Below are 15,228 nucleotides of genomic sequence, written 5' to 3'. Positions count from 1 at the left end.
ACCCTATAGGACAGAGTAGAACTACCCCATAGGGTTTCCAAGGAGCAGCTGGTGGATTCGAACTGCTGACCTTTTGGTTAGCAGCCTGAGCTCTTAACCAGTTGGCCAGCAGCACTCTGTGTTAATGATAGACAAAGGAAATCTGAAAAGAGAGAATTCTTCTATAAGTTTAAGCAAATAGAAGTATATGCTCTATTTATTTCTGTGTGTGTGTGTGTGTGTGTGTGTGTGTGTGTGTTTCTGCAAGTATCTAGGCCTTGCATAGATCAACTGCAGTTGAACTTGTCTCCTGTCTGATTCTAACAATGATCTTTTGCTCTGATTTACAGCTGGGATTTAAAATTCCCTTTCCCAAGTTCATACAACTGTCCCTTCAGGGGCTTTCCATTTTCTCCAGTCTGAGCTCTTTTAGACAAATGTCGTTTTTTTTTGTCATTAGTCTCATGAGAATTTCTGGAAATAAATAGTTTGGAGAAGGAAACCCACTCTGGGAATAGAGACTATGAGACAGGGCTGTGGATTGGGGGGTGGGGAAACAATGAACTTTTGGCTTATAACTGGGGTTTCTTGCATTGAGACTTGAAGCTGGGAGCGGCCTTGGAGCACTGTTTTCTGACGTCTGCCATCGGAATAGAAGTCCATCCCAGGAACGGAATGTGGAAGCAGAATTTATGAGGACCATTTGCAACATACAGAAATATAAGATGATCTTTTTTAAAAATATATATATATATTTATTTTACTGTTGTACTTTAAGTGAAAGTTTACAATTCAGGTTAGTCTCTCATACAAAAATTCATACATACATTGTTATGTGACCCTAATTGTTCTCCCTATGCTGTGACAGCACACTCCTTTCCACCCCTGATTTCCCATGTCCATTCAACCAGCTCCTAACCCTCTCTGCCTTCTCATCTCACCTCTGGACAGGGGCTGCCCGTTTAGTTCTTCTGTCTTTTAAGTCTTTTTTAATGTAGAAAAGCTCCCCTCTTCTTTTTCTCATAGCATTGACTTTTTGAAAGGAAAGGGGGCTAGTTGTCCTACATAAGGTCATACATTCTGGATTTGCTTATTTCCTCATGGTGAAGTTTAACTTGTTCTTCCATCCCTAACATTTTCTATAAGCTGGAAGTTAGGTCTAAAGGCTTGATTGGATAGCATTAAACATTTTTCATAAGAGTACTCCATAGGTGATGCAGTACATCAATAAATGTTTGCTGAATGAGTCTGGGGCTGGCCCAGATTGTCAGTCCTTATACTCAGGTTTGTAAGTTAGTCCTGACCTGGAATTTGGCAGATAACAAAAATAAGGGCTCTTATTAGAATACCATGTTTCCTTCCCTTCAGGCTAAGACTCAGTCTGTCATCCGGGTATCTTTAACCATTCTTTTTTTTTCTGTTTGCTTTCTTTCTAGGATCCCAGCTGGCTACTGCTTTGTAGAATTTGCAGATTTGGCTACAGCCGAGAAGTGTTTGCATAAAATTAATGGGAAACCCCTTCCAGGAGCCACACCTGTAAGGATATTTAGATAATGATGATGTTGCCGTTTTTATTGTCATTAGTAACTGCCATCTATTGAATACCTACTGTATATTTATACCATTTTATGTGATCTTATAACAGTCTGTACAGTAGGCATTGTTGTCTTTATTTGACAGGTCAGGGAAGTGAAATAACTTGCCCAAGGCCACACAGGTAGTAAGTGGCAGAGCCAGAATTCAAACTGAAGATTGTTTGCCTCCAAAGTCCATGCCCTTTCCACTCTGTATCACTGCCTCCCTTAATGGAAGACTTGAAAACCTAGATCTCTTGCCCGTTTGAAAAACTAGAACAGGCTGGCAGCAGTGAGGACACGTTTCAAGAGAGTTACATTCTGCTCTTCCCACAGTTACTTAGCTTACCGCTGCACCAGGCTGGCACACCGGGCTCATAGAATCATGGAGCTGGCAGTGCCCTTAGCGGTCATCCGTGCAACCCCCTCATTTTAAACAGGAGAAAAAGCTGAGGCTTAGAGAGGGGGAGATGTTTTGGCCAAGGTAATTTATTTCAGTTTTTTTCAAATATTGTTTGACTCTTGAAACACTTTTCTCTGTTTTAGTTTGTTTGTTTTTAAATTTCCAGGCAAAACGTTTTAAACTGAACTATGCCACTTACGGGAAACAGCCAGATAATAGGTAAGTGCAAAGTAGCCCCACGGTAGCTTCAAGCTCCAGGATGTGACTAGGCAGACACAAGATAAGTCACTGTGCCTATCTCTACCAGGGAGGAGGATGGGAGCTGAGTTTGACTCTACCTTGCCTCCTTCCTAAAGGAATACACCCTCCCATGTCCCAGTGGGTAGGCTTTCCTGGCCCACTTCCACGTCAAGGCCCTGTCTTCTCTTTCTCGGTCCTTACTCGAGCCTTCCACGCTGTCACTTCCTGCAGTATAGAGGTTTTATCTGGTAGAGTTGACCCGCTCAAGCAATATAAGTGATTCAGCATTGCAAGGAGCTGTTTGGCACTATGTATCAAAAGCTTTAAAAAGGTTTGTGCTCATTGACCCTCTAATTCTGCTTCTCAGAATTTATTCATGGATGTATGCAAAGATCAGCCACAAAAAGTATTCAATAAAATGTTACTTTATAGTGAACAAAATTGAGGGAAATCCAAGATAATAATAAGGGGAATAGTTAAAATAAATTACAATATGTTCACTAGATGGAATGGTGTATATCCATTGACAAGTTCTGCTGTATCAGCATACTGACATGTCAGGATATTTGTAGTGTGTTAAAAGTGAAAAAATGCTAAAAACAAAAGTGCAAGGAATCATATCGATTTTTTTAAATTCAACAGAAGAACCGTAGATTAAAGACAACAGCATGTATCAAATGTTTACAGTTATTACCTTTGTTTGGTAGGGTTTTTGCTTACTATTTTTCTTTGTGCTTTTTGGTATTCTAGTTTTATTTAAAGAATATGTATCATACTTAAAATAATAACAAAAGTTAGTTTGTTTTTTGAAAAAAATTGATCTCTTAGAACGGAGGTTGGCAAACTATAGCCTGATTTGTGTCGTCCACATTTTTAGTTTTTAAAAGGTTATAAAAACAAACATGCAAAGAATATGCAGCAGAGACCATATGTCTCCCACAAAACCTGGTCCTATACGGAAGTACTTACTGCCTGGTCCTGTGCAGAAAAAATTTGCTGACCTCTGTTCTAGAAATTTGGAATGTCATTGTAGCTAGGCTTTAGGTCTTTAGGAGATAGGGCCCAGTTCTCATTTTCTCTGTCTTTCAACATTTGAATTAAAAATATATGATGAATACAGATTGTCTAGTTTTTCTCAGAGATGCACCTCTGACCCCATTCCCTCATCTGTGATAACAGAATCTTTCACCCACCTGCACTCACTTGAAGCTAAACAGACTTTACAGTAGGTGAAGGGTTTGGAACAGGGACTACTTCCATAATTCTTCTGCCAGGACTGCTGTAATAATACAAATTAGAACCTGGTTAAGGACCCAGCACATGTGTCATTCTCTAAGAGGGCTCAGAAGAGGTTTACCTGGAATGAGCTGAAAGAGTTCTTTACAGCAGAGATTTGAGTCTTTGTCTCTAAATCTTATTGTTCTTTCCTTGCAGCCCGGAATACTCCCTCTTTGTGGGGGACCTGACCCCAGATGTGGACGATGGCATGCTGTATGAATTCTTCGTCAAAGTCTACCCCTCCTGTCGGGGAGGCAAGGTGGTTTTGGACCAGACAGGCGTGTCTAAGTAAGGCCTTACCTGTTATTGTTGCCTACCTTGTTAGTCTCAGCATCCTTCTCTCATTGATGGAGGTGTTGTGGAGAGGCCATGTAGCATGGTGGTTTAGAGCACAGGCTCTGGATCCAAACTGTTTGGTTTGAATCCCAGCTCCAATACCAGCTAGAGGGTAATACAGTAGACAAGTTGAGAAGTTACTTAACCTCTCTGACCTTATTTCCTTATCTATAAAACAGGACTGTAAAAATGTTGTGGTGTCAGACCTCTTAACTTCATGAGTGGGGAGGAGAATCAAGATCAGCATCAGTGCAAAGCTGATTTCCTGTGAGGTTGAGGTCAGATATACCTCCACTGTCCAACCTTTTTACCAATTCCTACACCAGCTGTACCTCCCACGGCACTCTGTACTTCTCTGCAGAGTTTGAAATTGATTGCAGTGGCCACACAACTCACAGACCATACTCACAATTATGAGGTTTATCAGGGAAGTAACAGGTTACAGTACAGAATCAGACCAACTTGGAAGTAACGGGAACAACTCAGGGATACAGTTCTTCAATCAGAGCAGCTTCTTCTAGGCCATGCCTGCAGGCAGGTCTCTGTCTCGGCCCTGGCTCTTGGCCTGGCCTCTGCCCTGCTCGGGCAAGAGTTTCAAAGCTCTTTAGCTCCTCTGATGAGTGCCCGGAGGCACCCCACTCTACCAAGAAGCCTCCTGCCTAAAGGCACTCAATTCTCTCCCAAGGAGCCCACTGCGCCATCTTGCGCCAGTCTCCTGGTTCTGCTCCTGCCATTTCTCTGCTGCTGAACTCTGACGTGCTTGCCACCACTTCTCACCATCTTGCACCATCTTTGGTGTTACAGCTCTCTATCTTCTGGGTCTAGGAGCTTCTCAGTGCAGGGACTCCGGGTCCAAAGGACATGCTCTGCTCCTGGCTCTTCTTGATGATAGTGAGGTTCCCTCCACCCCACAACCTCTGGGATTGGCTCCCTTTAAGCCTAGTGGGATGGCAAAACTGACCAATTCCCTACAAGGGTTCCATGCACCTTATCTGCATTAGCAAAACCATCCAATCCCCTTGGTGGGCCACAAGAACCTCATGTGCATTGTACCATCCAATCATTTTGTGGGAGTTACAAGACCATGACTAGAAGGGCTATGTTAATGCAATTCACTGCATCACAAGAGCCAATTAATAGTATCTGTTCATAGGGTTAGTGTAAGGAGTAAATGATGTAATTAAGTACAGCACATAGGAAATGGTTTATAGGTACTTGCTATTTTATTGAGCCTTTTAGAGTAGTTAGAAGTTTTCTCTTCAGAAATGGAAAAACCTCAAGAAGGTCATTCTTGATCAGATACTAATTATAAGTTCAGGCTTTGGGAATCTGACAGACCTGGATTTGAATCCTGCTTCTACCATTGATTTTGGGCATAGTATTAAACCTCTCTGAACTTTGGTTCCCTCTTTAGCAAAAAGCGGATACCACCTTCATCGAATTGTTAGACAGTTCAATGAGACCACCCTGGTAAAATGCTTAGCACTTGGGATATGAGTGCTCGTTAAATGTTGGCTGTCATTCATTTATCCCCCAACTAGAATATGAGTTCAAGAAAGAGGAGCCTTGTCTGTCTTGTGACTGCTGGATGCCAGTGCCGAGTACAGTACCTGACATTCAGGGCAGACTCTGTGAATATTTGCTGAATGGACTTCTATAACTATTACTATTACCGCTACGATAATAATAATAATAATAGTTATTCTTCAAGTAGATTGGGCAGGAAGCTACTGTTTGGGAAGAGATAAGAGCCCATCAGTGAAGCTGTCAAGGAGAATGGTGAATCTAAGTGGGAATACCTGCGGATTTCATGGTCGTCAAATGCTTGAATCCCAATGCTGCTCGGTGGCTCACCCCCACTGATGGGGCTAGTCTCTTCTCAAGTAGTTTGACGGTCTCTCTCTCTTCCTTCTCAGTACCTTCTCCTTTCAGCATTCCTCCCCTTAATCACAATTGTGATCTAAATGGTGGTTTTTTTTTTGGTTTGCTTTTTTCCTGCAGGGGCTATGGATTTGTGAAATTCACAGATGAACTGGAACAGAAGCGAGCCCTGACAGAGTGCCAGGGAGCAGTAGGACTGGGGTCTAAACCAGTGCGGCTGAGCGTGGCAATCCCCAAAGCGTGAGTCCTGGGCTGGGAGGGAAAGCAGAGGGTCTCTGGACTGACCCCACCCGGATACTCCTCATCTGTTTGCTGATCATTAGGGCATCCACTTAGGGAATGCTGGATGGGAGGCTGCGGGAGATTCAGTTCAAGTCATAAATGCTGAATGCCTATTATTTGCCAGGTTGCCAGGTTGTGTGTCTGGGTTGGAGATGAACTAATAAGCATGACCCCGCCCCCTAGAAGCTTATAGCTAGAGAGAGCTGTGATTGGCAGAAGTGGCAGCACTCAGACATTGCTGTAGCACTGAAAAGTAATTATTGGGAAAGCAGCTCGGCAATACAAAGCTAATGTTCCTGCTCTTTGTCTGGTAGTGTCACTGTTGGGAATTTATCCATAAAATTAATAAGAATTGAGCAGAAGGAAAAAAATTATATCCAGTCTCAGCATTATTTTATACTAGTGAGACCTACAAACTTTTTGAATGTCTTTTGCTATGGAAATGGAATATAAGTCATTATTACATCTGTCGTGCTAGGCAGATAACCCTTCTTCCCTTACGACTCCAAGTAGGTTTCCCACTCAGATGTAAGACAGCATTTCTCTGCATAGAAGTGGTTCTTCTGCAAACGAGTGCTTCTCAACTAGGGGCAGTTTTGTCCCCCAGAGGACATTTGGCAATGTCTGGAGACATTTTTGGTTGTCACAGCTGGCATCTAGTGAGTAGACGCCAGGGATGTGGCTAAACTCTTAGGATGCATAGAGCAGGCCTCCACAACAAAGAATTATCTGCCCCCTCACCCCCAAAATGTCAGTAGCACTGGGACTGAGAAACTCTGTACCATAAGTACAAGAATAGCTGAACTCCTGTAGCAGAGTGTCCAAGTGGCCATGTTTTTTAAAGCAACAAAGGATCTGGAGGGTCTTTGTTTTTTAACTGTATTAATACATAGATTAGGCTGAATAATTTTCCCCCAAAACATTATTTTTTATAAACTCTATTATATAAAAACTTCAAACTAAGTATTTAAAAGAAGGAAATTATTCTTCATAATTTCATCACCCTAAAATATATGATTATAATTTCTGGTTTATAGTTTCTGGATTCCCTTCTAGGCTTCTCCGTATGCACCCTTGATTTTTATGTATTTACTACATATGCGTCAATTTATATGTCGAGAATTTATTTATTTATTCATGTTTAATTACAGAGCTATGCTCATTCTTTTTTATTCCCTGCAGTTAACTCAGTGTATGCACTTTTCCATATAGTTGTGCAATAATCATCATAATTTTTAACAGCTGCAGAATATTCTTTTGTGTGTATGTTCTGTCTAGCAATTGCTTTGAAGTTGACCATTTTGGCTGTTTCTGATTTGTTACTATTTATTCAGAAAGCAATTACTGAGTCCCTACAACACTACAGGCCCTGATCATCTTTGGAGATGCAGCTGTGAACAAGAGAAACAAGTCCCCCTGCAAGGAGCTTATATTCTGTTATATTTATTTCTTCATTGAATATTGTCAGTATTTGGTGCCTGCCTTCGAGGAGGTGCCCTTAATCACTAGGAAGTGCGGGAGATAAGAGAGTTCCCTTTGAGAGTTAGACTGTGAGAGCCGCATGTGGAGGAACAGAACAGAAATGTCCAAAGTTGCCTGAAGGAAACAAAGCCAGACCCAGACCAGTGAGAATTTGCCTGAACATGCCAGTGAGGAGGGGACTGGACATGCTTGGAAGCACGGAAGGGAAGTCATGGAGGCAGATACCAGCAGTGCCCAACCCAGGGCTGGGCAGGGGAAAGGGCGTCAGAGCCAGTGGACTTCCTGTCAGAAGGTGACTGCATCAGGCTGTCTGAGGCCATCAAACGTTGTGTCCATTTAACTACTCTGGCTGAGTCCTGCTCACAGACATATTTAACTTCCAAGGAACTTGACCTTAGGGAGAACTCATTCAGACTTTGAGCATTGGTAGTTCCTGTGACAAGGATTTCTGTGGTAGTTCAGTTCCCACTTATGATTTGGTTTTCTGTCTAGCTTGACTGTAGCCATTGCACCAATCATGAGAACACTTCCACACCATGTGACAGTTATGACCCTCCTTTTAAATGAAAAATCTGGCTTCGTGGTGGTGTCAGCCTCTGTCTCCTGTGACTGTTTGCTGTGCACCTGCAAGAGACTGCCTGGCCCTTCCAAGTACAACACCTCAGGAGACACATTGTGGTGGTCTGAGCTTGGGTTATATTCTTTTGATTCCTCGCAGCTAGGCTTTCTTGTCATACTCCAGGCCTGTTTTATAAGCCTATTCACATGTGGTTTTTATGCTTTTGAAAGCAATGGATCCTTTGCAGACATGACATTCTGCCTTTAATTAGCAGCAGATGGGGCAGCCGTGCATTGAGGAGAAGAAAGCTTCCCACTAACCCTGGGCCTCAGCCCCGATGGTGAATGCAGGTGTAAGAGACTGACAAGATATATCTTGAGTCTGTCACAACAGGTGCTGTACATAATGGTGTATTAAGAGCGTGAGCCTTGGAGTTCTGTCTGGCTCCAGTCCTACCTCTGTGACTTGGTAGCTGTGTGGCCTTGCGCAAATCACTTAACCTTTTAGAGGCTTGGTATGCTCATCTGTGTAAAAGGAATAATAGATAAGTCTATCATAGGGTTGTGCAGGACTTAGAATAGGAGACCATGTATGAAAATGATTGGCACAAATCCTGAGTTAACTATGCAATAAATGGTGGCTATGACTACAATGATGACAGTAAGGCTACTGGAAGGTCTGTCTTGCAGGGTGATTAGATACCTTGTAGTCCGAAATAATCTTAAATCCAGGTTATCCAGGGAGTGTTTACCTGAGTCTTTGGGTCTGGAAAAAAATAGCCCCCCGGAATCCGTTCAAAAGAGGGAAAATTAATCCTGGTAAGGTTTGATAAGAGAAAAAAGCCTAAAATTAGAAGCTCCTGTCTTAAAAGCATGGAGGCAGGCTGCCTGGCTTTGATTTTCTTATTAGCTGTGTGACTTTGGACAAATTACTTAACCTCTATGTAAATAGGAATAGTGGTATACTTATCACATAGAGTTGTTTTGAGGATTAAATGAGTTAATCTGCATAAAGCATTGTCCTGGCCACATAGTAAGTGCTATGTAAACGTTTGCTTATTTAATTTTTGTTTCTTCATATAAGGAGCCGTGTGAAGCCAGTGGAATATAGCCAGATGTACAGTTACAGCTACAACCAGTATTACCAGCAGTACCAGAACTACTATGCTCAGTGGGGTTATGACCAGAACACAGGCAGTTACAGCTACAGTTACCCCCAATATGGCTACACGCAGAGCACCATGCAGGTACCGTGATTTGGAAGTATGCCCCTCTTGGATTATGCTATCCTCTGGGGACATGGGTCATTCTCCAGGATAGGCTTGATAAGGAGGCAGGCTTGGGCTTCAGAAAACCAAGTTCCTCTTGTTAAAAATAAGCCATCTTGATCATGGATTTCTGGTCTCTTGGCAGACATATGAAGAAGTTGGAGATGATGCATTGGAAGGTAAGAAAGGAGTCCATTCCTTCATTCCTCTGTAACCCATTACTGACTGACTGCTTTATGGCTGGCACTGGTAGATGCTGAAGGAATACATGGTGAATTCTACCCCGCCCTGGAGGAACTTACATTCTAGTGAGGGAGCCAGATGCATAATTACAGTAAGATGTGTCATTTGTGGCCACACAGGTCTAAGGGCAGATTGAGGGGAGAGGAGCAACTCACACTGAGACGGGGCCGGGGAAGGGTATCACTTCCTAGACCTGGGACGTTCTACCCTAGGATGACAGTTTATAAAATTCATTTTTGTATTTCGTATTTAAAATTTTTTTTCAGTCTTGCAGTTTATTTTAAAAATGTTTTTCTGTTTTTAACATAATAGTTATGATTGAAAATTTGGAACATACAGTAAAATATGATAAAGAAACTGATAATCACCCCTAATCCTACGACACAGTAGTAACTGTCATTAGTTTTTTTAATTAAAAGCATTTATTGTAATTTTTATTGAAGTTATAACAGAGGAAAAAGAAAGGAAAGTCAAACTGAAAGAAGTACTAACCTGCCAACAAATGTTTTTGCACAAGAGATAATGATGGTTTCTAAACGATTCTCGAAGATTTGAAAAAAATACGAAAAATAATTTTTCTTAGTGTTCAACATCATGTCTGAGTATATATTAAGTTTTTAGGAAGTAAAATTTAAACAGCTATCTTATAAAATCAGACATTATTGATTTCTAAGTAACTAAAACAAAACTTTTTTTAAGGTATAAAAAGACAAAGAGTTTGAAACCTAAATCTTTTTTAAGGATTATTCTTATCATGAAAAAGTAATAGATCTGTTTAAAAAAAAAAGGGGGGGAGGGTTGGGAGTACCTCATACCACCAAGAAAGTAGTGCCAGGAGAAGAACGTGTCCCTGCGTGGAGAAGCTCCTAGTCCAGGGGAAGATTGATAAGAAGGCCAACAGAGAGAAAGCCTTCCCCTGGAGCTGACACCCTGAATTTGGACTTTTAGCCTACTTTACTGTAAGGAAATAAGCTTCTCTTTGTTAAAACCATCCACTTGTGGTATTTCTGTTATAGCAGCACTGATAACTAAGACAGAATTTGGTACTGAGAGAGTGGGGTACTGCTCTAACAGATACCTAAAATGTGGAAGTGGTTTTGAAACTGCGAGTGGATAGAGCAAAGGACTAGCAGCAGCAGAGAACCTGCAACAGCAGAGAAGCAGCAGTGGCAGAGAACCTGCAGCGGCAGAGGAGCAGCAGTGGCAGAGAACTAACATCAGCAGAAATAGGAGACCAATGCAAGACGGCGCTGGAGCCAACCTATGGAGCGAGAGAGCTGAATGCCTGTGTGCATGAGGCTTTCTGGTGGAGTTGGGTGCCTCTGGGCACTTATTGGTGGAGCTACCAAGCTTTGGAACACTTGCCCCAGCAGGGCAGATGCAGGCGTGAGGCCCCAGGAGCCGAGAGACTAAGAAACCAGGAAACGAGCTGAAGAGACAAGGGACACAAGAAGCCGATCTGCCTCAGTCTCAAAAGGTATGGCCATGACCTCAGAGGTTTCAAAAGGTGGAGCCATGGCCGCTGGTGTTTCTAAGGGTGGAGTCGCCACTCAGATGGACTGGAAGAATGGTGTGCCTAAAGTCAAGGGAGCAGAGTTGCTGTCCCAGTGGGCCTGGAAGGCAGAGCTGAAGCCCAGGGCCTCGGGGCCTCCACTCAGAGTCTGCGAAGTGTGGCCAATACCTACTAGAGTCTGGAGGTCGGCAGGGCCATTGTGTAAATTGTCTCAGAGGGCAGAAGATTATTTTCAAAGCCTTGAGGGCTAACGTAATGTGTTCTGCTGACTTGCTTGATGCCTGTTATCCCTTCTCTCCCTCCAGTTTCTCCCATTTGTAATGGAAATGTCTAGCTTGTGCCTGTTCTGCCATTGTACCTTTGGAAGCAGATAACCTGTATTCTAGATTTCACAGATGAAGAGGAAGTTTCAGATTTTGGACTTGGAGTTAAGACTTTTGCTACATTATGATGGGGTGAATATGTTCTCCATGTTGCAAGGATGTGATTTTTTTGGGGCCAAAGGGTAGAATGTCATGGATTGAATTATGTCCCCCAAAAATGTGTGTATCAGTTTGGTTGGGCCATGATTCCTGGTATTGTGTGATTTTCCTATATGTTGTAAATCCTGCCTCTGTGATGTTTATGAGGGAGGATGGGTGGCAGTTGTATTAATAAGGCAGGACTCAGTCTACAAGATTGGATTGTGTCCTGAGGCAATCTCTTGAGATATAGAAGAGAGAAGTGAGCAGAGAGGCAGGGGGACCTCATACCACCAAGAAAGGAGTGCCAGGAGCAGAGCGTGTCCTTTGGACCCAGGGTCCCTATGCGGAGAAGCTCCTAGTCCCGGGGAGGATTGATGAGAAGGCCAACAGAGAGAGAAAGCCTTCCACTGGAGCTGATGCCCTGAATTTGGACTTCTAGCCTACTTTACTATAAGGTCTCTTTGTTAAAACCAAAAAAAAAAAAAATAATAATTTATTTAAAGGAATCAGATCATCTTTCAGCAAAGAACAAGCTTGTCTAATTTATAGCGTTATAGAGCATCTTCATATCTAATTCTAATAGTGACCTCCGGGGTAGGGTGGGCAGAACGTAGGAGTTCTAACTGATAGAGGGGAGACTAGCGGCCCAGAAAGCCTGAGTGATCTGCTCAGGGTCACCCAGTGAGTCCCTGTCTTTCTGAACTCAGTCTCTGGCTCTTGCCCCCAGGAAACATTGCCTCTTCTCTGGAGGTAATTAAACTAATTATAATAATATCTGTGTATAACTCTTTAGAATTTTCCAATCTCTTTGTTATCCATTAGTAATGTAGTAATAGCCAGCATGCTTTTAATGATAACCATGTGCCAACACTATATAGTGGGTAGGTACTATTATAATCCCCATTCTACAGGAAAGAAAACTGAAGTTTAGAAAGTTATTAATAATAACAGCTAACAGTTATTAGCGTTTTAATGTGCTGGGCTCTGCTTTAAGCACTTTAAATGTATTAACTCAATATTCACAACAATTTTATGAAGTAAGTACTGTGATTATCTTGATGGTTTGTAGATGAGAAAACTAAGGCAAGGTTACTTGTTGAAGGGCCACATAGTTGCAAGTTGCAACATAGTAGCAAGAGGTGGAGCCAGTCTTCAGATCCCTTTAGTCTTGCAAGAGAGTCCATCCTCTTTACCACTTACTGCATTATAAGGCCTCCCATTTGAACCTAATAAGCACTCAGTGAGGAGCCCTGGTGGCAGAGTGGTTAAGTGCTCGGTTGCTAACCAAAAGGTCGGCAGTTCAAATCCATCAGCCACTCCTTGGAAACCCTAGTGGGGCAGTTCTGGTCTGTCCTATAGGGTCCCTAGAGGGGCGCTATGAGTTGGAATCGATTTGACGACAACAAGTAGTAGTAATAACCACCCAGTGAGATTGGCACAGCAGGGATTGTTATCCTTCTTCATCTGTCTCTTGGCTTCAGTAGTCCTCTTCCAGGCCCTTGCTTCAGAGTAAAGAAGGGTGCGCATATCCGCAGACTTCGGCACACAGATGCCTGCACTTGATCAAGCTCTTCTGATCTGTTCCCATAAACTATTGTCCACTCTGAGTGGAGCAACCAGGCTAGTCCTGCTCTGCTTTCTTACAGTTTCTATGTGGGCACATCTGTAAATTCCCAGAGTTTACACTCTTACAATTTAGATTAAAATGACAAGAGAAAGAAAGATCCCTCTACTTGAAGAAACACGTAAAGTACATAGTATGTGAACAGATTTAGCACTGACTGGTGTGCAAAGGGACAAAGACTCTTAAGAGTAGGTGAGAAAGCCCGAAATAATTTACAAAAAATATGCAGATTGCCTACAAACTGTAAGGAAAAAAAAGTTTAAATACACTATTAGTATTAATAATCAAATACAAATTATACTGTCTTTCTATGAAAAGTTAATTTTTAACAGTGTCCCTACCCGTTGAATCAATAATTTAATAATTTTACTTGAAAGATTTTATCCCAAAATGATAATCATCAGTACAGATAAATATCTAGTAGTAGAGGATTCGTTAAATAATGGCTGCCTTAAAAAAAAAATCACTTTTTTTCTAAGAATATTGACATAGGAAAATGTTCTCAATGAAAAACGACCAGGCCAGATGTAAAACATGATATATGTAAGATCCCAGTTAATAGAGTGTTTTTGTTTTGTTTTAAATATAATTCATATAACATAAAACTCACTCTTAAAGTATACACTTCAGTAGTTTTAATATAGTTACACGGGGGCAGTGGTGGTTCAGTGGTAGAATTCTTGCTTTCCATGTAGGAGACCCAGGTTCGATTTCCACCAGTGGACCTCTAGCGCAGCCACCACTGTCTTGTCAGTGGAGGCCAGCCTGTTGCTACGATGCTGAACAGGTTTGAGCAGTTTCCAGACTAAGACGGAGTAGGGAGAAAGGCCTGGCAATCTACTTCCAGAAACATCCAGTGAAAACTAGAGCACAATGGTCCCTTCTGCATGGGGTCACTATGAGTCAGGGCCGACTCAGTGGCAGCTAGCAACAACAAGTATAGACAAAAAAAAAAAACCCATCGAGTTGATTCCGACTCATAGCGACCCTATAGGACAGAGTAGAATTGCGCCATAGAGTTTCCAAGGAGTGCCTGGTAGATTCAAACTGCTGACCTTTTGGTTAGCAGCCGTAGGGCTTAACCACTATGCCACCAGGGTTTCCATAGACACAAAGTCCTACAATCTAATTCCAAAACATTTTCATCACCCCAAAAAGAAACCCCATAACCACTGGCAGTCACTTACCACAGCCCCCTTCCCCAGCCCCTGGCCACTACTAATCTACTTTCTGTGTTTATGGATTTGCATATTCTGGACATTTTATGTAAAGGGAGTTGTGTAATATGTACTCTTTTGTGACTGGTTTCTTTCACTGGGCATTATGTTTTCAAGGTTCATCTGTGTTATATAGCATGTGTCAGTACTTGACTCCTTTTTATGGTTGAATAATATTCCACTCTATGGGTATCTATTCATTTTGCTTATCCATTCATCAGTTGGACATTTGAGTGGTTTCTACTTTTTGGCTATTATGAATAATGCTGCTATGAACATTCATGTAAAGGTTTTTGTGTAGCATGTTTTTATTTCTCTTGGGTATATAGCTACGAGTGGAATTGCTGAATCTTATCATATGAGTAACTGCTAAACTATTTTCTAAAGAGACTGCAGGATTTTACATTCCCACCAGCAGTGTACAAAGTGTTATAAAGTTTCTCCACATCCTCTTTTTCATTATAGCATGCTAGGGGTTTGAAGTAGTATCTCACTGTGGTTTTGATTTGCATTTCACTATTGGCTAATAATGTTGAGCATCTTTTCATGTGCTTATTGGCCATTTGTATATCTTTGGAGAGATGTTAATTCAAACCCTTAGCTCATTTTTCAGATGGATTATTTGTCTTTTTATTATTGAGTTGTAAGAGTTCTTTATATATTCTGGATACTAGTTCCTTATCAGATACATGATTTGCAAATATTTTCTCCCATTCCACATGTTGTCATTTCATTTTCTTGATAGTGTCCTTTAAAGTACAAAAGTTTTTTTTTTAATTGTATTTTAGGTGAAGGTTTACAGAACAAATAGTTTCTCATTAAACAGTCAGTACACATATTGTTTTATGACATTGGTTAACAACCCCACGACATGTCAACCCTCCCC

The 15,228-nt window shown here is 41.7% G+C and overlaps 1 protein-coding gene across 1 annotated transcript in view; it reads left to right on the top strand.

The window, feature by feature from the left end:
* TRNAU1AP (tRNA selenocysteine 1 associated protein 1) overlaps window positions 1-15,228 on the top strand; it is a 27,366-nt gene that overhangs the window by 8,194 nt on the left and 3,944 nt on the right. The window contains exons 3-8 of the mRNA XM_004377030.2: window positions 1,416-1,515; window positions 2,123-2,175; window positions 3,631-3,762; window positions 5,812-5,931; window positions 9,098-9,260; window positions 9,427-9,460. Of these exons, the coding sequence (XP_004377087.2) occupies window positions 1,416-1,515; window positions 2,123-2,175; window positions 3,631-3,762; window positions 5,812-5,931; window positions 9,098-9,260; window positions 9,427-9,460 (602 nt within the window). The remainder of the gene's footprint in view (window positions 1-1,415; window positions 1,516-2,122; window positions 2,176-3,630; window positions 3,763-5,811; window positions 5,932-9,097; window positions 9,261-9,426; window positions 9,461-15,228) is intronic.

The sequence above is a fragment of the Trichechus manatus genome, unplaced genomic scaffold (assembly GCF_000243295.1).
Source record: "Trichechus manatus latirostris isolate Lorelei unplaced genomic scaffold, TriManLat1.0 scaffold00048, whole genome shotgun sequence".
NCBI classification, from domain to species: Eukaryota; Metazoa; Chordata; class Mammalia; order Sirenia; family Trichechidae; genus Trichechus; species Trichechus manatus.
This window is presented reverse-complemented; position numbering and strand designations above follow the sequence as displayed.